Source organism: Polypterus senegalus, chromosome 3, assembly GCF_016835505.1.
Source record: "Polypterus senegalus isolate Bchr_013 chromosome 3, ASM1683550v1, whole genome shotgun sequence".
Taxonomy (NCBI): Eukaryota; Metazoa; Chordata; class Cladistia; order Polypteriformes; family Polypteridae; genus Polypterus; species Polypterus senegalus.
In genome coordinates this window covers 31,042,597-31,065,516 of record NC_053156.1, presented here as the reverse complement: position 1 = coordinate 31,065,516, position 22,920 = coordinate 31,042,597, and the positions used below count along the sequence as shown (strand labels likewise).

The 22,920-nt window shown below is 38.8% G+C and overlaps 1 protein-coding gene across 1 annotated transcript in view; it reads right to left on the bottom strand.

Moving 5' to 3' along the window:
• The window catches only part of LOC120524987 (integrin alpha-X-like), a 186,823-nt gene that overhangs the window by 154,868 nt on the left and 9,035 nt on the right, over window positions 1-22,920 (bottom strand). The window contains exon 2 of the mRNA XM_039746905.1: window positions 22,399-22,516. Within this exon, the coding sequence (XP_039602839.1) occupies window positions 22,399-22,516 (118 nt within the window). The remainder of the gene's footprint in view (window positions 1-22,398; window positions 22,517-22,920) is intronic.

Here is a 22,920-nt window from a genome sequence, read left to right as displayed (position 1 = left end):
TGTCCCTTAGCTTGTCAAAGATACCTTCCCAAAACCCCACCTGCTCAATCAGCTGGTTCTTGAGTGTCATTACACGAATGGCTGATACATCAAGAGAGAAGGTGTGCCAATCAACAAAAATAACAGACTTTCCCAGTTTACTGACAGCAGCACCTCAACATCAATGGAGGCAGTGGACTGCATCAAGTGTAAGTAGCTCTTATAAGTGTGTTATAAATAGGGATTCTACAAATGCTACAGTATGAGTAGACATGCAGAAAGAGTCTAGATGTGTGCCTTTCTTCCTGTGAGTCACAAGTTACACCATCCACCAGTTTGCCTCTGCCTTACTTTCAGGGCTACTGGGAACATGATCCAGAAATTCAATATCATATAGTTGTATACGTCCCTTATGAGCCATGTCGCAATAAGCATTAGTTGAGAAATCAGGTTACTTCACATTTCTTGAGTCACCAAAACTCTGACAAAGGTTTCTCACAATAATAAGAACAGAATAAAAACTTTGTGAATAACAAACATTTTCCTCTTGTTAGTTTTTTTTTTTTATTTGTATTAGAAAGTAAAGAAATATGATAGAGAGGGTACATGAATGGTGGGGTGTAGGGGAGAGAAATGGAGAAGTGGAGAGGATAGTACATTTTGCCATAGTATCTAATTGGGTAATAGTTAACAAAGTTTTTGAAAAGAAAGCAAATCAGCTTGTGATTAGTGGAGGAAGGGAAGGCCAAATGGACTTTCAAATGTGTAGAAGATTTCATTTGAAAGAGGTAAAGAACTGTAAGGTCATAAACAGGAAAGTGTGACACTGCAGCAGAAACTGGTGGTGATAGACTAGAAGATCAGAATCATCAGGAGAATAACACCAGAGCAAGCAGTACTAAGGGTAAAGTGGTGGAGTTTAAAATAGGAACAGCTTAAGAACAAGTTTAGGGAGAAAGTTTTAAATGAAGTTCAGTCAAATGAGAATGTGCAGGAATGATGGGAGAAGAATAACAAAGTTGTATTAAGAATAGGTAAAGTGGTGTTCGGCAGGATGACAGAAAGGAGCACACTTAGGAACAAAGAGGAATGGTCGTGGAACAGTGAGGTGGAGGATGTAATAAAGGCTAAGAAGGAGACAAAGAAGAAATGGTACCAATCAAGGTGGGAGGAAGATAGAGAAATGTATAGGCAGACAAACAAAAAGACAAGGAGAGCAGTGGCAAGAGACAATGCACAAGCTTTGGAGATGGTGTATTAAAACTTGGAGGTAAAACAGGGAGAGAGAAAGATTTTTAGAATAGTGAAGATTAGGAACAAGGCTGGAAAGGATTTTACAGATGAACAATTAGCAAGTTCTGTTCTGGATATGAATTATTTAACCCTTCCTTCACACTATTGTATTTGACAATGAACTGAAATGTTCTTTAGTGGTCCTTTCTGTAGGAACCACCTGTTAGACGACAACTACAAAAACGCCTAAAGGTCGTCATTCTTGTGTTGCTTTAAAGCTCCATTACTGAATTTATGGCTTGCCATGTTGTGCACTCAGGCAGAAACCAAAATATATTCTAGTGCAATTTTCCATCCTTCTTTGCTGTGACAAAAATATGAAGTTAGGTGTATGGAAGGGCAGGTCCAAGGCTTAAGAATCAGGAGCCCATTTTAAATAAATAATCATTTACTCTCGTGTTTTCAGGTGGGGCATAGTAGTGTGGCAGGAACAGACAGCCCTGCACTTTGTGCACACATGCAGGAGCACCCGTGGGCCTAATTAGTACTGGAACGCCTCACCTCAGCTTTAAAAGGGAAGCACAAATGTTAGAAAAGAGAAGGAAAAGAAAGAAGACTGATTAAAGGATGGGAGAGAACAGCAGGAGTAAATGAGAGAGAGAGCTGCTATGAAAGAGAGTGCGAGAGAGGGGGAGAGAGAGAGAGAAGACAGGCAGCCAGGAAGGACAGCCCTTGAGCGAGCATGCTGTCTTTGCTTTGGGCTGAAATGGATCACTCCAGCTGAGCATCGTAGGAAGCTGGAGAGACCAGGTGCTTACTCCCATGTAAGTCCAGGAAAGCAGTGGGAGGTGTATAGAGCAAGGCAAGGCCTAGTCTGGGAGCCTCTTTTGTGAGTGCCAAGGCCAATGTGTAACCAGAGCCTTGGGTCCAGATTGGGAGTCCTGCTGTAGCCATGGAACAGCATGGACCTGGACCTATGGAAGAATGTTGGCTGTGCCTGTCACTGGAGTGTCTCTTCTGCTGTGTGTCCCCGTATGTAATAAGCAGAGGAGTCATCGATTTTAAGGGACGTGTTGAGTACAGAGTTTTTATAGAGAGGATTCCTGCCTGTGTTTTTATTAACCTTTCTTTTTAACACTAGAATCCCTGAAGCCTATGAAAAAACGTGTAATCCTGAACCACCTTAAATTCCTTCGCACCACTCCATCAGCGTCTTTTGTTTTGTAAATGTGTTGATCAGCACAAGCAGCAAGCAGCCTGATACCCCATCCCTCCACTGCTGCAGCTCAACTGGGGCAAAAAGTTCTCCCAGCTCAAGTCTTGTTTATCTGCGTGCGAGGTGCCTGAAATTGTATTGGGTAAATAAATATCATTATTTGGAACACATGCATTTCATGTGAGTTCCGTGTCCATAACCATGTATGTAAATGTAGGATGACAGGAAATGAGAGACAAGAAATGTTGAACATAGATCTAAAACAGAACCTTTTTTCATGTTATAGTACTAACAACAAAATTTTGACATGTAGTGTATAATGTGTGAAGACTGAAGTCCAAATATCAATTGAACACTTTCACAAAAGTTACTTGTATAACAAAACAAGTTTGAGTTTATTCAAGAATATAACAGAAGATAAAGAAATTGGGTTAGGGCACAACACTGATATGACTGCTTGGATGGTGCAATGGTAAGAACTGCTGACTCATAGTGAAGAGGTTGCTGGTTTGATTCTGGGTGCTTCCAAAAATTACCATTTTGAGTAGTGAACTGCTCTGAGTGTGTAATGCCACACCTTATTCAGGAAAAGATCCCAGTCATCCCATGGGAGAAAGACTTTCAGAGACTAATGTGATGAAGTTTATGAAACCATTTCTGGACAAAGGCAGAACTGTAACAACAGTTCCATGAAGTGCGACAGGAGTTTCCATCTGCAGCTAAAATCATTTACGTACTGAAGTGGCATTCCATGTGTACTTTGTCAGCGTGCCTGTGTCGATCAAACACAGGAAGCTCTGCAGTCTACTTGTAACTTTACGCTGTAGGAAGATAATTAAATAAATCAGGGTAAACAACATTCGATCAAGCGTTTATATAAGTAACATATAAATGTTTTTCATATAAAGATCATCACAAAACATAATCACAAACAGAGCTTTGCACGATACCATGGCGAGCCCTGTGTTTCGTTGAAGGACATGTGTATGTCAGATTCACTGTCAGGATGATGTCTGATCTATTCCTGCATCCAAACTGTGCCGTCTTTCACCTTTATGCCTTGGTGCAGCTGCGTTGTTCTTATACAGTGGTGTGAAAAACTATTTGCCCCCTTCCTGATTTCTTATTCTTTTGCATGTTTGTCACACAAAATGTTTCTGATCATCAAACACATTTAACCATTAGTCAAATATAACACAAGTAAACACAAAATGCAGTTTTTAAATAATGGTTTTTATTATTTAGGGAGAAAAAAAATCCAAACCTACATGGCCCTGTGTGAAAAAGTAATTGCCCCCTGAACCTAATAACTGGTTGGGCCACCCTTAGCAGCAATAACTGCAATCAAGCGTTTGCGATAACTTGCAATGAGTCTTTACAGCTCTGGAGGAATTTTGGCCCACTCATCTTTGCAGAATTGTTGTAATTCAGCTTTATTTGAGGGTTTTCTAGCATGAACCACCTTTTTAAGGTCATGCCATAGCATCTCAATTGGATTCAGGTCAGGACTTTGACTAGGCCACTCCAAAGTCTTCATTTTGTTTTTCTTCAGCCATTCAGAGGTGGATTTGCTGGTGTGTTTTGGGTCATTGTCCTGTTGCAGCACCCAAGATCGCTTCAGCTTGAGTTGACGAACAGATGACCGGACATTCTCCTTCAGGATTTTTTGGTAGACAGTAGAATTCATGGTTCCATCTATCACAGCAAGCCTTCCAGGTCCTGAAGCAGCAAAACAACCCCAGACCATCACACTACCACCACCATATTTTACTCTTGGTATGATGTTCTTTTACTGAAATGCTGTGTTCCTTTTATGCCAGATGTAACGGGACATTTGCCTTCCAAAAAGTTCAACTTTTGTCTCATCAGTCCACAAGGTATTTTCCCAAAAGTCTTGGCAATCATTGAGATGTTTCTTAGCAAAACTGAGACGAACCCTAATGTTCTTTTTGCTTAACAGTGGTTTGCGTCTTGGAAACCTGCCATGCAGGCCGTTTTTGCCCAGTCTCTTTCTTATGGTGGAATTGTGAAGATTGACCTTAATTGAGGCAAGTGAGGCCTGCAGTTCTTTAGACGTTGTCCTGTGGTCTTTTGTGACCACTCGGATGAGTCGTCTCTGCGCTCTTGGGGTAATTTTGGTCAGCCGGCCACTCCTGGGAAGGTTCACCACTGTTCCATGTTTTTGCCATTTGTGGATAATGGCTCTCACTGTGGTTCGTTGGAGTCCCAAAGCTTTAGAAATGGCTTTATAACCTTTACCAGACTGATAGATCTCAATTACTTCTGTTCTCATTTGTTCCTGAATTTCTTTGGATCTTGGCATGATGTCTAGCTTTTGAGGTGCTTTTGGTCTACTTCTCTGTGGCAGGCAGCTCCTATTTAAGTGATTTCTTGATTGAAACAGGTGTGGCAGTAATCAGGCCTGGGGGTGGCTACGGAAATTGAACTCAGGTGTGATACACCACAGTTAGGTTATGTTTTAACAAGTGGGCAATTACTTTTTCACACAGGGCCATGTAGGTTTGGATTTTGTTTTTTCTCCCTAAATAATAAAAACCATCATTTAAAAACTGCATTTTGTGTTTACTTGGGTTATATTTGACTAATGGTTAAATGTGTTTGATGATCAGAAACATTTTGTGTGACAAACATGCAAAAGAATAAGAAATCAGGAAGGGGGCAAATAGTTTTTCACACAACTGTATGTGAGTGAACAATTCTTGTGGAGAAGGCTTATGTCCTCATTCTCTGATATAGAACCCTCATCCTCATCTGAGTTCACCTCTGTTATAGCATTTCTTTATTTGAAAACAGCAGTGTTAAATTAGGGGGGCATGAACTTGACTGAGAGAATAAAACTGAATAAAAAAAAATGCTAACCTTTACAAGTAGCATCTCACTACTCAAAACAGTAATTATTGGAAGTGCCCAGAATTGAACTGACAACTTCTTGATTATGAGTCAGCAGTCCTTACCGCTGCACCACCCTAGTGTTGTACCCTAACCCGATTTCTTTTTCTTTGGTTATATTCTTGAATAAAAGCACACTTGTTTTGTTAAACATGTACCTTTTGTGAAAGTGCTTGTGCTGATCGACACGTTTACTAAACAAAAGATGCTAATGGAGAGGTGTGAAGGAATTTAAAGTTGCCCAGGATTACAAGTATTTTCGTAGGCTTCAGGGTTTCTAGTGTTAAAGGAATATTTAATTGGTTTATTTTAGCCTCCACTGAATATCTTCATTTTTATTTATTTTATTTATTTATTTATGGAGAAGAACACTGCACTTTGGACCCTTTGATTTTTTGATGGTGTTGGGTTCAAGAGGCTCCCAAAACAGGAGCAGGAGCATGGAGCCCACCCAAACTGATACAAGGTGGCTTAATACTTTAACAGCTATACTATACATAAATCAATAAGTGTGAGCCAACAGGGTCCTTATGTAAAGTCAGTGAGTTTTTATGCTCTATCCTATAGAGAAAAGGGTTCTTAAAATAAAATGTGAAAAGAAACGATTTAGCACAATGACCTAGGAAATTTGACAACCAGTATGTAAGCTACACTTTTTCATGCTTTACATGACATGCAGTTAGTAGTGTTGACATTTCTTCTCTTTATTAAATAGCACATGCTTCAGCATATTCTAATCTAATTTATCTCTGTTTGTTAGTATGTGCAGATCTATGGCTTTTCTGATGAGATAAGAACTTTTTTACCTTTGACATTTTGTTTTCATTTGCACCGAGGCACTGACTGCTTTATAAAAACTTGTGTTAAGTGCTATGCATTGTACTATATGATACAATTATATTATGTCATTTTCTAACCTGCTAAATCCACGCCAGAATCGCAGGTGGCGATGGAAACTATCAAAGTTAGCATAGGGGGAAGGCAGGAACAAACCCTGGGCAAAGCAGCAGTCCATTGTAGGGTGAACACTCCAACACACACACACCATGGCCAGTTCGTCAACATCAATTCATCTAACCTGCTTGTCTTCGGAAAGTGAGAGGAAACTGGAGCAACTGGAGGAAACCCATGTAGACATGGGGAGAACATGCAAATTCCACACAGGGAGGACCCAAGACACAAGCCTTACAACCTGCAATCAAATAAGTTACTGAGACCAGAATTTGAATTTGAATTCTTGCTTGACTGCGGTGGGCTGGCGCCCTGCCCGGGGTTTGTTTCCTGCCTTGCGCCCTGTGTTGGGTGGGATTGGCTCCAGCAGACCCCCGTGACCCTGTAGTTAGGATATAATGGGTTGGATAATGGATGGATGGATGGATTCTTACTTGGTTGTTGTTTATGTGGAGTTGGCACATTCTCTCTGATTTTCCACATAAGCATTCTTTTTTTTTCTCCCACATGTCCAAAAATGTGGAAAAACAGCATTAGCATTTTTTTTTTAATATTGTTCAGTGAAAAAGGCACAAAGATTTCAGATGAAAATGTATTTGTACTAGCCAGTACATCTTCACTTATGGAATAAACTCTTTGGCTTATATCTTCTCCTCCAGATCAAATAGAGATAGCTGAGGTAGTTCAGGCATGTCGTTAGTTTAACACCTTCTTTTGAAAGCTGTGCAATGTACAGCTAAGGAACACACCCAGGACATTTCGGAAAAATTATCTTTTTCAACTGGATATTCTCCAGGAGGATCTTGAAGCGGTCACTGAAGAGACAATAGGCTGTTTAGTGCAACTTATTGTGTTGTTGCTACAACCCTCACCAGGATTAAAAGACAGGAAGTGAAAGAATGATGAAGTAAAGTAAAGTAATTGACAGATCTACCTAATACAGAATGCTGTACTGTAGAAAATAGAAAGTACTGTTGTTATTATAAAAGATCTCTGTAATAACTGAAAAACAACAAATGTTAAAAATAAAGAAATAGAGGAATTTGAAATATTTGCTTGCAAGAAGCATTAACACAAAACTCATATGAGTAAATAAACTGACATGGCTGAAAACCAGGAAGCACAGCAATCAAGGATTATGGTGAGAGGGACTTCTTTAGAATTAGATGGTGTCAAAGTGTCTTACAGAGGACAGTTCTTGGGTTGCTGCTCTTTTTATTATACTTTATATTTCTGAATAAGATGATGAACAAGAAAAATGAGATTGTAGATGATACCAAACTAGGTGGAACCTTGAAAGTACTCCCTATGTGAAGGGTCTAAGGGTCATAGTGTACTCATCGCTATCTACATCCAGACAGTGTACAGAAACCATCAAGAAGGCTAATAGGGAGGTAGTTTATATATCATTTATATATCGTGAGGTGTGAAGTACAAGTTGAGGGAGGATGTGCTTAAGTTATACAACACACTAGTGAAACGTCGCCTGGAGTACTGTGTACATTTTTGGTCTCCAAATTACAAAAAAGACATAGTCGCACTAGAGAAAGACCAGAGAAGAGTGACTAAGCTAATTTGGAACTGAGAGGTGAGAGCTGTGAGGAGGGACAGAAGGAGCTGAACCTTACAGAGAAAGAGAGCTGGCTTGGTTGAAATGTTGTAAGATTATGAAAGGAATTACTTCAGTAGATCCCAGCTGTTATTTTTTGCCCAGAGGGGACTGGGTGGTCTCTTGGTCTGGAACCCCTACAGATTTTATTTTTTTCTCCAGCCTTTGGAGTTTTTTTGTGTTTTTTCTGTCCACCCTGGCCATCGGACCTTACTTATTCTATGTTAATTAATGTTGACTTATGTTTATCTTTTATTGTGTCTTCTATTTTTCTATTCATTTTGTAAAGCACTTTGAGCTACATTTTTTTGTATGAAAATGTGCTATATAAATAAATGTTGATTGATTTTTAAATAAAATCTGCAACAAAAACATGGGAACACAATACTTGTTAAGGGCATATTTCATTCAAATGTTAGAAGCCTTTTCTTCACACATAAAGAATCAAAGACATATGGAATAAATGACCAAGTAGATTGGCGGAGAGTAGAACTTTAGGGACATTTCAAACTTGACTTGATGTTATTTTGGGCAATCTAAGTTTATTGGTATAAAAATAAGCCATATGAAGGTTTTAATGTTCAAAACTCTCACAATACAGAACTGTGAATTAAACAATAAAATAAGAACTTGGACTGCAAATACCAGTGACAATGTGAACTGTGTGAACTAACACTGATTAACCGGCCAGCAATAAGGACACCTCAATAAACAGCCAGCAATTAAAAAAAACTGCACCTTTGGACTTTATTTCAACAGAATCTCCTTTAAACTCTTTACACAACTACTACACAACTCTTTTAGACTTTAAATTCTGTATCTGTACTGATATGAACTTTGTATCATTTAGATCATTCTTTCAGAATCTTAAACGGCTTGTTATAAATACTCTTTTTTTGTAATTTATTAGACCCAGGGTAATTAGCATCCGAATGAACAAACAGCCTTGGAAAGGTAAATGCTTACTGATGATTCTTGTAGTCATTGTTAATTCGACATGAAGTTAGGATTTTAGATTTGTGATGGATGATGCACCGAAAAAAAGAGGAAAGCAGAAGAGAGAAAAGCAAAGAGATAAGAAAAGAGAACAACAAAAGAAGGAAGAACCCAAAGGAAATTGGCAAGACCTCCTCAATCTTTACAAATACATTTCCTACTGTTGCTACTATCATTTTTATTGTGTTTTTACAAATTGTTCTTTCTAATAATATTGATTTTATACTGTTTGACTGGGTCAAAGTATATTGTTAAGAGCAGCTATCGTAGGTGATTGCCATATTCCCACAGGGGCTGGCAGCTGAGAAGAGATGTCTTTAACAGAAAGCAACACTGTGAGCGGGCACCAGCTTTGGCGACTGGCACAAGTATAGCTCAGGTCTGAAGACAACCATTTGGATATGCTTGTGCAAAGCTATTAAGTCAATTTGCTTGAGGAAGATGTCCATGTACAGGAAAGGTAGTAGAGGTGATGTTCTATGAAGTAGATACCAAAGATTCAAATAAACAATATAAATAACAGTAACTATAGTATAGGCGAACCAAAATAACCAACATAGTCATATACTCAAGGTAAAGTGATAAGACCACATGGTGTAGGAGATTGCCATATTACCAGAGGGATAGCAGTTGAGCGGGGAGGTCTCTAACAATAAAAGCAGCATGGTGGGAAGTAGCTTAACCATTAGGTCTGCTTGTGCAGAGCTAGTAAGTCTCTTTGCTAACAGGGGCTGTCCACATGCAGATAAGTCTCTGCACAAGGCAGCAGTGGCGTAGTTTGAGTTTGTGCTGCTCGGGGCGGGACGTCAATTTGCGGCCCTCCAACATATCTGAATATGTTAAACTATTTAAATAGAAAATTAAAATGACGTATAGTGAAAAATTAAGATAAATTTTGCATAGATTTTTTCATATATAAAGAAACATCAATCATTTTTTATATATATTTATAAGCATCAACTAGACAAGAATATAGTATAGACGCACTGATAAGCCGTGTTCTAATTATTAGTTTAATATAATTACGCTACGAAAACCAGAACCAAAGTAGGGTACAAGTGATTGGTGGGGATGTTTTCTGCGCAGAGCAAGAACGCATTCGGATTGATAACGAAACAAAATTATAAATTGTAAATTAGTTGTTTATCTTCCTAGAAATTATTATCGGTGTAATGTTTTTTTACTTTTGTTATTGCCTCATAAATTTCAACTGCTGTGTCTGATGCCGTCACAGGAGGACAGTCTGAACATTACTTTTCAAGCATTTGTGGTTAACAATCAGAGAATTTGACCGTTTTCATTCATGAGTGATATTTTTCTGACCCCTGCTGCTTACACACGAATTGTACTGAGCCTTTTGACCAATAATGCCGTCCCCAAATATGTGCCACCCGGGGCGGACCGCCCCCTCCACCCGTCCCTAGCTACGCCACGCTGTAAAGACGCTATATCAAGGAAAAATTCCACAACAATACACATGGTGAAAAAGATGGATAGTTGTTGGGCTAAATGGCCTGCTTTTGATGCAATTTTTCTAATGTAGAAATATGACATCTATCGTGTTCAGGTGTGTCTGCGAACACTCTTGTTACTTTAATAAGATATATATTTTAGGGGGCTGAGCAAAAATATTATCACTGTTGTGTGAACAATATAATATATTGCCATTTTCAAAGAGCATCTAATATGACAGGCAAGTGATCAAACTAAAAAAAATGTAACATGGCTAACACATAACATTCTCCATATTTACAGGAGTACAGTGTATGGTGTAATTTTTCAAAATTAAATGCCACAAACTCTGACTGAATTGAATTCAAAATTGAACTCTGCAAACACTTAAGTTTCTGAGGAGTGTTTTAGCTGTTGTTAATATCTATTTTAAAAATTTGAACTTTAAAATCATGAAGCTAAATAGTTGGAATTTACCAAAAACATAATCAACTCTCGAGGCTAATGAGTGCCAGTTATTCATAAAATTTCCTAAGAACTTGGACTTTTGGTCTCAATTTACTGTAGTCACAATATTTTCTTTTGCAAAGACACAAACAAACAGACTCACAATGTTTCAAAAATTAAACATTAGTTAGGCATTTAAAATTGACTGGAAATCAATTTTTAATGAAAGCAATACTCGAAATATGGACTACTCATAACATACACAATATGAACTGTGCAGATAGTGAGACTTAAAGGTGCCTTGTGCAGAAGAACACAAAACTGCCTCAGACATAGAAGACAAGGATACATGGAGAAAGGAAATTTTTCAAAAATGGTTGATCTTAAAATCTTTTTTTTTTTTCAGGAATCATGCTCTTTTTGAATTTATATACATAATCTTGATACAAATTTAATTAAAAAGCCGACGTTTGCAGATGAAACTACACTGGATGAAATATCAGACACACAATTTCATTACAGATGGACCTGGACAGAATTCTGCCTTGAGCAAAACTGTTTTAGATTGTTGCAAATAATTTCAAGTGTTAAATGTAAGAATTGAAATATTAGATGTGATTACACAATGGGACAGAGGGAACCATCTGAATTATACCTTATAAAAAGGTATTTACAGTCATGGTAGACTTACCCTTGAACTAACACCGCCCTTGTAGTAGTAATAGGACAATTTAGTATTAGAAAATGTGTGATGAGAACAGGCCATTCAGCCCAACAAGAAAATCCATCCATATTCACCCAGATTGTTCAAAATAAAGTCAAGTTAAGTAAGTAAGTCCTACTCTCAGCAACACTACTTTGTCATTTATTCCATGTTTCTGTGGTTGTTTGAAAGAAGGTAAACTTTTAACATTTGTGCAAAATCTGCTCCTTCACAAGTTTCCCATTATGTCCCTGTGTTCTTATGGCAAAATTTATTTTAAAGTAACAGTTTCAATCCAACGTACTAGCTACTTTCAATGTTTTTAAACATTTTAATCATCTCACCATGATTATTTTATCCATAGAGATATGCCAGGCTAATACTATGAAACATGTTAAAAAACTTCTATAATCTCACTTTTTCAATTTTGCTTTTTCATATTTTCAATTTAGTTCTACTATTAATAACTTAGATATGCACAGAATTATCATTTTCTTGAGTGAATTTGCCATCTTTATTAATCCTTACTTTTCTCTGTTTTCTTTTCCAGGTCTTCTGGAAACCACCACCGCCTGATCAAAATTTTGTGTGGCTGCCAGTGATGTCTGAATGAAAGCAGATGTCCCAACTTATCACGACACCCACTGAATCTCCTCTTAAAAAGAACCAACAAAGAACAGTTATGTTAGGCAGAATAGCTAGTGGGAACTCTATGGTCTTTTTAGGCTTGAAACCCTGCAGATTTAGTTTTATTCTCTAGTTTAACTGGATTTTTGTTTTGTCTGTCCACCCTGGTCACCTGACCTTATTATTAGACTGTCATTTGGAAAGTTAAAAATTCTCAATTATATATTACTAGCCAACCCGCGGCGTACCATACGCCGCATAATCAGGCTGATTTTGTAATGATTTTTAACCACAGGGAGAAAATTAACATTTGAAAAATCGGTAATGAAATAAATCAGCAAGAAAAGCAACATTGTAACAATGCACGGAACGAACCAACACACAATCGTCCGTGACTGAAAACTGGCGGACCGCCATCGTGCCTTGTCCTGTCAGACGGAGGTATGCAAGTGCACTGCGTTCAGGTGCATGTGGAACGGCAGGAGAGGAGAAGGACGTCCATTCCGCTCCCTCCGTCATGCCAGTCTGCTGATTTCTCGTTCAGTATACACTGCCCGCTCATGTGCCCACCTCCAACTCGTCACTGGAGTCGTTGTCGTCTTTACACAGTCCAGATGCACATGTGACTCACGTAGACGTTTCATTACTCTATGTGGTTTTGGCTGCTTTTCTATATATAATCCACCAAGACACCCGACCACGGTAGTAGCGAGGTGTGCACAAAGGGTAGGGACACAACCAGTGGGAGCGTATGAGTCCACTTAGTGGGAATTCCACGGTTTGCAGCCCGAATGGGGATCAACGGCTTACTCACGCCTCTCTGCGCTGGGTAGACACACACTCAGTCTCATGCATAATTATTTATTGAATGCTAAACACTTCTGGAAAGACACAGTTGTCTAAAATGGGTTGGTGTGAGAATACAACAGTAAGTGAATGAAAAGATTGAACTCTGGAGAGAGCAAAATACAACAACAGCCGCGCCATAACAAACGCTGCATAATTATTTATTGATGGTTGACAACTTCTGGAAAGACACAGTTGTCTGAAAAGGGAGGGTTTGAGGATACAACAGAAAGTGAATGAAAAGATGGAACTCTGGAGAGAGCAACATATAAATTGTCCGTGAGTGAAGAAGACGCATGTTTGTCGCGGATGCGAATTGCTGTATGTAGTGTGTAAAACAGTTTGCTATGGTGCACGCGGTCGTGCGTCGTAATCGAAAACTCGGTTTTTAAAGACTGCTTACTTCATTGTGTTTTAACCTCAGTTGTAAAGGATTGTTTTAAGGATCCCATGGGATACCCCTCGCAAACCGTTTTACACGCTGCATATGGCGATTCACCTCCGCGAGAAACATGCCTCTATGAACAGTCAACGTGGCTCGGAGGTGCCAGGAGTTAGTGGGCATGGCTCCTTCCTGCGTGTGCCATAGGTGTCTTGCTTGTCGGCGGCTTAGTTAATCCATGCCCCTTCCGGTGTGCTTTCCACGGTTGTCTTGCCTTAGTGAATTATATATATAGATTATAAATTATTATATATTATTTATGCATTTTTGTATACTATTTATTCTATTTATGCTATACCAATAACGCATATTGGAATACACTTGACTTAAGCATTCCTAGTTTTCATGCTCTTTCTCTGTATGTTTAGCATTCATTTGCTCAGAGGTTGATGCGTTTGCTGCTTCCTAAGCAGCTCTTCTTTTCTCCACCCTACCGGCCCGCCTCTTTTCTTCTTTCATCGGCATCTTTTCACGTTAAAACTGATTAAGTCACTGTTTTTGTTGCAATTACTTAGTACGTTTTCCTTAATTTTTCAATTAAGCTGGCACTTAAGTCTTCAATCTGCCTCAAGAATGATTTAGGATATGAAGAGGTAGGGGAAGTGATGGCGAAGGTGGCAGGGAATGAGATCGGCGCCCATATGTATGCACCGCACGGTCTCCCTGCTGGGCACTGCCAAGTTGATTGTACAATAAAATAAAATAAAAATAAAAAGAGGAATAACCTTAGAGGTCAATAATCACCCTGAAACTGGATAGTAGACGTCACAAAGTATATTTGTACCAAATATCAGGTCAATAGGTCAAACGGTTTGTGAGCTACAGGTGATTTAAAATCCTGGACAGACAGACAGCCATGGTAGTGTATTATATAAGAAAATGTTTTTTCTCCATAACTAGAGATTTTTTTTTTCTGTCCTCCCGGCCATTCGACATTACTCTTTTCTTTGTTACATACTGTATCATATTATTGCCTAATCTTGTTTGTTTATGTTTTATATTAACTTCTTTTTATTTCATTTAGGAAATCACTTTGAGCTACATTGTTTGTATAAAAATGTGCTATAGAAGTAAATGTTATTATTCATTATTATTCTTATCTAAATTTCTATATTTTTCTCCTCAACTAACTACTTCTTTGAAATGTTGTAAAGCACTTTGCCCTAAATCCTTTTTATGAAAATGTATTATAGAAATAAATGCTGTTGTCACCACTCAATCTTCTTTTGCTTAACCTGAAAAAGTTTAACTCCTTCAATCTCTCCTCATAGTTTAAAACCTCTCAGCCCTTAATCTGCTTAGTCACTCTTCTGTGGACATTTCTAGTACTTCTTTGTGCTTTTTGTAATATGGAGACCAAAACTGCACCGATATGATGCTTTAATAGCACGTTATATAACTTGAGCATAACCTCCCTTGATTTGTCCTCCACACTTCAGAGCCCAATTTAACCTAACGTCTTATTAGCTTTGTTAATTGCTTCTTTACATTGCCTGGATGCAGATAATGATGAGTCCACTGAGACTGGTAAGTCCTTCTCATAAGGCAGTGGTTCTCAATCTGTGGGGCGGAACCCCTAGGGGGGCACGAAGTAACAAAAAGGGGGGCGCAAAGATGTGAAAAAAAGAAAACAAGAATCAAAAATATGAAAAATAGATCTATTGAAATCAAAACAAATTAATTTAAACTACATTCTGATGCTAGAAAAATAAATATAGAGTTAGATAAATGTCGATAAAAGTTAAGTAGGTATAATAAAATATGCATCTAATAATTAAAAAAGAACAAATTGGTGGGCTTCTTTCAAAAAAAGTTGGGGGGGGGGCGAATAAAACTGTTATGAAAACTCGGGTCACAAATACTTAATGGTTGAGAAACGCTTTCATAAGGGGTACTTTCAAGTTTCAGACCTTCCACTGTGTATCCACATCTAACACGTTTACTTCCTACATGTAATACTTTACATTTACTTACATTAAATTTCATCTGCCACACATCTGCCTAAGCCTGTATGCTGTCCAAGTCCCACTGTAACAATGCAGCTGATTCTACATTATCTGCTCTTCCTTCCAGTTTGGTATCATCTGCAAACTTAACCAGCTTATTGATGAAATTCTTGTCCAGATTGTGTATGTATTTTACAAAGAGCAATGGCCCCAACACTGACTCCTGATGAACACCACTTTTAACATCATGTATTTCTCACCATAACCCTTTACTTCCTGTGATTGAGCTAATTTTGTCCTCACATACTCACACACTGCCTTGAATCCTAACATTTTTTAGTTTGATCACTACCCTCTCTTGTGGTGCCTTATCAAAAACCTTCTGAAAAATCAGAATAAATAATATCATATTCACCTCTTTTATCATTTGCTGCTTCCTCATAGAATTACAACATGTTGATGAAACACGATGTTCCTCATCTGAACCAAGTGTGGCTGGCAGACGGCCAGGGCCCTTAGCCTGCTGGGATGCTTCAACAGTAGATGGACCTGGGGGGCGGGGGAGAGCTTATTCAGGGCATTACCTGCCCCTGGGTTGCAACATTGCCTCGGACTCCCACAGTGCTCCTTGGAGGTTGTAGTTTGGCACAGCTCTGTTGGGTTCTGTGGGTGCCGCCAGGAGGTGCTGCTGAGCCTTTTGTTGCAACACTTCCACCATATCCAGAAGTGCTCAGATCATTGAGCACCTGGAGCACTTCTGGGTGCCCTATAAAAGGAGCCAGCCGCCATTACTCCAGGAGCCAGAATAAGGAGGAGGTGGACAAAGCTTGGTGGAGGAGGAGTGGAGGTGAAGACAGAGAAGAAAAAGAAAGAAGAAAAGAGTGTTGTGCTTTGTTTGGGTGTTGAGAACTGTGCTGTACAGGGGGGGGGAAATGGGGGAAGGCATTCCCCATGAGGAAAAAGAAATAAAAATAAAAGCGTGTGTGTTGAACTTGTGTTCTGTGTCTGTCTGTGTCACGTTTAGGTGGCAGGAGCGCCCTTTCCAGGCCATGCCATTTTAAGTATTTGCTAACTGTACTTTTTCAGAAATGCACTGCTTGGTCTTTTCCTTAATAAATTTGTCTATTAATTTACTTGTGATATACATTACACTTTAGTGGCCTATAGTTACTTAGCTCAACTTGATTATTTTCAACAAGATAACATTTTTACCATTTACCAGTCCTTCAGAATTTCGCCAGTGTGTAGTGACTTCCTAAAAATATATGCCAAGGGTTTATATATGAACTCACTAACTTCTTTATGCACTCAAGGATAAATATTATCTGGTCCTGGAGACTTGATAGATTTCGGCCTATTTAATCAAGTAGTAGTAATAGGAGGAGTAGTAGGAGTGCTGTGAGGCCTCCTCTGAAACACTATCTACTGTATAGGTCTGATTTTCATATAATCAGAAGGACATAACAATGTTAGAAAAACTATAAAGAAGAGAAACTAGACTTATTCCAGGACTGCATAAAAGGACTGCATTCCAGGACTATATAAAAACTAAACAGGATGCTAAATATTGCAAAATATTTTTAATTTAACAAAATGTAGATCATGAAGTGAAATGACAGAAATGGGGAAGCATGATGGTGTATTTGGAAACATTACTGCCTCATTGAACCAGAATCCTGCTTTCAAATCATGTGATCAGTTGTCAGAGCTTTCATATCTTCTTCATATTGTCCTAGGTATTCTATTTATTCTCCCAACTCTCCAAAGACATGGTTATTATACTGAATGGCAATTCTAAGTAGCCATTGGCATAGCTGGCATCCACAAGTTAGCTTTGTGATTGACTAGAATCTCAGGTTCCAGCCTTGCACCATGTGCTATCAGGACAGCCTCTGTCCCTGGTAAACCTGTATTTGGCTAACTGAGTATATTATGTCATAGGGGCGGCACGGTGATCGCTTCCCGGGTCCTCCCTGCATGAAGTTTGAATGTTCTTCCTGTGTCTGTGTGGGTTTCCTCCCACAGTCCAAAGACATGCAGTGTGTGCTTGGTGTGTATGTGTGTATCCTGAGGTGGGCTGGCGCCCTGCCTGGGATTTGTTTCCTGCCTTGTGCCCTATGTTGGCTGGGATTGGCTTGGGATTGATTTCACACTAACGTGGAGTATTTTTTTTCATGCAGAGAACCGTTGAACAGTGTGGTAAAGCTATGGGGCCTTCACATCTCAACCTGTTAAAGAGTTAAGGGAAGAGAGATTGGTTTGTCAGGGTGGCTTGAGAGGCCCCTTCCTACCAAAATGTATATAATGTTTTTATACTCATTACTGTACTTTTTGCAAGGCGTATAAACTTCTTCTTTATTTGGGAAATCTTTAAAAAGTTAAATACCATGTGAAAACACAAGCAACTTCTTTTTCTCTTTTCCCTTTTGAAACTAAAAGGTATTTTTTTTAACAATTCTCTTTCTTTTAGAAAGTTTGGAGTAACTGCTTTTAAATGGCATTTTAGTTATACAAGTTACAATGCAATAGGCATGCATTACTATAATGCACTATAAACAAAACACAAAAATTAAGTCTAATTAAAAATACAGTCAATCCAGTAAATTACAGAAGAGTTTAGGATTTGTTAGTCTCAAACAGCACTAAAACCCCTACTCTAACTTAATGCAGATATCTAACTAATAAAGAAAAGGCCATTATGTAGTATTTTCCGATTAAAACAACAGGTATGCAGAAACATTGACATCTTACCAATATTAATTCATAATTTCAAACTTTGCACATTTTCACACAAAAAAAAAATCATTTTTTTCTAGTTTTGGTTATCTTCTTATATAATACGCTAGCGTGGCTGTTCATTTGTCTGTCGAGGATTTTAAATCACCTATACCTCGCAAACCGTATGAACTATTGACCTCAAATTTGGTGCACATATACTACGTGACGTCTACTATCCGCTTTCATGGTGATGATTGACCTCCAAGGTTATTCCTTGTTTTATTTCTATTTTATTTTATTGTAGAATCAACTCTCACAAGTGGCCAGCAGAGTGGCCGTGCGGCACATGCGTACAGGTGCCTTTCTCATTCTAAAGTATATCACTTTCACTGTCACTTCCCCTACTTCTTCACATCTTAAATCCTTCTTAAGGCAGAATGAAGACTTAAGTGCAAGCTTAAGTGAAAAATTAAGGAAAACGTGCTAAGTAATTGCAACACAAACACTGACTTAATCAGTTTTAACGTGAAAAGATGCAGACGAAAGAAGAGAATCGGGCCGCTAGTGTGGAGTAAAGAAGAGCTGCTCAGGAAGCAGCAAACACATTAACCTCTGAGCAAACGAATGCTAAACATACAGAGAAAGAGCATGAAAACTAGGAATGTTCAAGTCAAGTGTATTCACTGGATGTTATCGGGCAGTGCTCCGTTACTGGTATTATATATTCCATTGAGTTATAGAGGCTGTATTAAGATACCTATAGTTCATCAGGGTTAGTCAACACATTTATTGTGCAATATAATAAATCACTACAAGTTTATATCTAATACCAAGCAATATTACTTGAAATGCAGCTGTAACATGAATTGGGCTGACTAGAAATCCAATGCTATCTGAAGAGAATATTGTAGCAACCTCCATGTCAGGTTTGAAAAGGAAGAAATACGTCAGAGAACAGTTTACTGGAACAGCAGAAAAAACAGGATTGTATCATCAAAAAAACAAATGATTTTGAACTTAAACTATTTACAATTGCCTATAAAACTGTCATTGTTCTGGCCCTGACAGATACCGTTAATCAGTATAAAAAAAAAAAAAAAAACAGAGAAAAATGGAGACTTTATAAGGCAACAACACCTTCCTTCTGAAACCCTCTCCTATTAGACCTCCCTCCCAAAAAAAAAATCTCTGCCCCCATCTCTTTCATTCCGGGTCCTGCCTTTCGTCAGCGTCCACCCTCAGTCGAGCCCAACAGTTATTCCCAAGGCCCTTCAACCTGGCCAGGACGTTACAATATCTTCACTACAAAAGGTTTTAATATAGGACCTTCCCAAAATATATACCCTAGCGAGGTCAGATCTACAGGACACTCTCCAAAATTAGGATTCACTACCTAACATACTTTCGATAATTTTAAATACATGTGTAAGAAATAAATCAGAGAAGGAAATGGTGTAGTATGAGACTGGTGAAAGATCTGAATGATTTGGATCATACTTGGGAGGTTGGTGGATGACTCTAATATGCTGTTGTTAGTGCTGCTGCCTCATGATTCCAGCATCCTGGGTTCATACCAGATGCAGTGACAGTGAAATAGAAAATGCTTTGAACTTCCATCATATGGAAGTTTTTACATATGAAGAAGTTAATTTAACAGTAACTACTAAGGAGATACTTGGTGATTTGGAAGTTGTTGAGGGAAGAATACTACTTAGATTAAATAGGCCAAAATCTAACAAATCCGCAGGAGCAGATTATATTTATTCTTTGCTACTTAAGAAAACTAGTGAGTACATATATAAACCCATAACACATATTTTTGAAAATCTCTGTACATTGGGAAAATTCCTAAAGAATAAAAGCTAGCAAATACATAAATTACCAAATAGTGAGTTTGGAGAGCAGAATTTTGTGACTTCACATCTTGACTTGATGTTATTTTGGACAACCTTGGTGAATTGGATGTAGAGCTTTTTGGGCGGAATGTCCTGTTGCTCATAAAAGCTACTCTGATGTGCATGTGTTTTAATGCTCAAATAATGTCCATGTGGAGTTGTCCCTGTGTATGCAAGGATTTTCATTGCATATGCTGGTTTTCATTCCACATCCCCTCAGATGTGCAACTTATCAAAATTGGCCCAGTGTGGGTGTCTTCACGAGTGGGCCCTTGAATAAACTGGCAAGCATCTTGTCCAGTGTTGGTTTTTGCCAGGAAGGGTTCTGGCTTCCATTACCTTGAACTGGATTAAGGGAGTTTGAGAATGTTATGTTTACTGGAACAATCTCATAGAAATCAGGATTATCTTGTCCAAGTCAGGGTAAATTATACTATACATAGTACAGCAAGGTCATTTGAATTCCTGAGATAGGCTCTCGTTTCTCATGGCCCTCACTGGAATAGGAAGATTTGCCAAATGGACATGTGGTTGGACAAAAGGATTTGGTATTTGTCTCAAGAGAGGTTGGTATTGTGACTATAAGAACTGGGTGGAACTAGGCATGTATCTAGACACTGACATCCAGCATCTCTTAAGTAAATGAATCAGGTTCAGGAGATTGATGGATGGATTCAGTTAGTCAGTTCTGAACTTGAATCCCAGTTTAATCAGAGCCTGTATGATCTTTGTGCATATTTGTGGTGTGGCAGATGAGCGTCACTCTTGCCAGGGTAGGACACTTTCATAGTGGAAGGACCAGGGGAGAGAGTGTGCACAGGACATTATCTCCCCAACATCACTAGGTGGCAGTTCCTTTGGGTTGCTACAGCACCCCAGATTCCCACAGGGCACTCTGGAACTTGGAGTTTATGGGCTCAGCTAAAGGGTAAGGCAGGGACTGAGGAGCACAACTTGGTCAGGCTCCTGCCACTGGAAGTACTGCTGGGTGCTGCATAAATGCAGAGTCGGGAGGAAGAAGATGAAGCTTCCTGAAGGATGGAGGAGGCAGAGTGAGAGAAAAGCAGAAAGAAAAGAAGACAAAATGCTGTGTGCTTTATTCTTGTTTTTGTAATAAGCTTTAGTGGGAGGCCCTTAAGGGAAGAGCTTCCCGCAACAAAATAAAAGCCTGTGGGTTGCTGGACTTGTGCCTGTGTCTGTTTGTGTCAGGTTTGGGGAGCTGGAGTGCCCCATTTAGGCCACAGTGGGCTGTAGTTTTAATTCTATTGATGTCACAGCTGGCTGGGGCTACATGACAGTACAGTCTTCAACAAACCCATAACCCAAAACTACAGGAAGCAACTCAGACAATGAATTCACATGTTTCTGTCTTTTAAAGTTATTTTTAGCATGGAAGGAAGGATTCTTAAAATTAGAGATATGATAAACAGGCATGTTTCGTTTCATTTACAGTTTTGGGAAGCTGACAATGAAATGTATTTAGCATGTATCTTCATACATGTAAAACACAAAACTCAGTAAAATAAGTTTGTTTTTTTTTTTAATTTTGGGGTGGGAGAGGTTAAAACATTTTTTTGTATGGAAAACAAGGAATCCTGCTCCGTAATTATTTTTTCACACTTCCATGGTTTATTTTCTGCAGCTGTGTAAAGAATGTAATCCAAACCACACCAGTATAATCAGTTGTCATTATGCCTCTCATTCACATCACCGTTGAGGAGTGCAGTACACTTATTATAAATGTAACATGATGCATAATTTCCACATGGAAGAATGCTAAAACACACCATCTTGTACATTACTATGGCCCCTCCACTGGAAAATTTCACTATACTGAAGTTTGCTGCACCCTGTCCACACCATGGCCTTACAGCTAGTTGAGGGTATACTGCACATACTAGAGATCTTTATTCAAAGAGTAAATGATAGGCACACACATGTTCACTCATCAATTCTTATAATGAACTATGCCCTCATTGTAGCAATGCATACTGTATATGTCATTATGTAGCTCACATTTGCACAAGCAGTGTTCTACATGAAAGACACAGAGTATATATAATGTAAAACACCACTTTGGGGGGTCCTGTAGTTCGGTGGTTCTCCCTAGTTTCAGGGTAGAACCATTTATTCCGAAACACAAATAAAATTTAGGTTCTTTGAAATGCCCTGGAAAAAGTCAGTAGGTATGTATAGGCCTGCCAAGCAATGAGGTGGATCTCCAACCAACTTTTGCATGCTACTGTATGTAAATTTCTCAAGACTTCACAAAGTAGAAGACTGAATTGTCATTATTTTAGTTTATTGTCTCAAACCTTAGCCCCAGTGCCACATTGTTATAGAGTCAGGGTGTAAATTTCTGGACAATCTGTTAAATAAAATAAGATTAACTTTTGCTTATCCAGATGAACGAAGTGCCATAACTCACCTCTTATTTTCTTCAGTCCCAAACTGTACAACTTTGTGACCAAATTGCCCCCCAGGTATGTCTGTAAAAAGAGTTGGATTTTCTTCATCAATGTTGAAGGAGTTGGACAACAGGGTGGCTGGAAGACAGATAAAATGACATGATGTCAGGTGACAAATTTGGCACATAATTAGGAAATAAATGCATCACAAAGGAAGCAGCTTTGATGTGCGTAGAAGCTACGATTTGCTGTGAGTGCACAAGTGTGTCCATGAGTGACTAGACACGCTGTCCTAATTGGGTTTCTTGTTTGTATCAATTTCCCTAATTTATGGAGGAGCCTGAGCTTATTGATCCTTTGCAGATGAACAGCAGCAATAAAACTGAACTTGAACAGCAGCATTCATCTTCACACCTCCAATTTCCAGCTTCATAATCATCACTCTGTCTGACCATCTTTTCACTTCCAAAACACACTTGATATACTGTTCCTTCAGAATAACCCCTACTCCATTTCTCCTCCTATCCACACTATGATAGCAC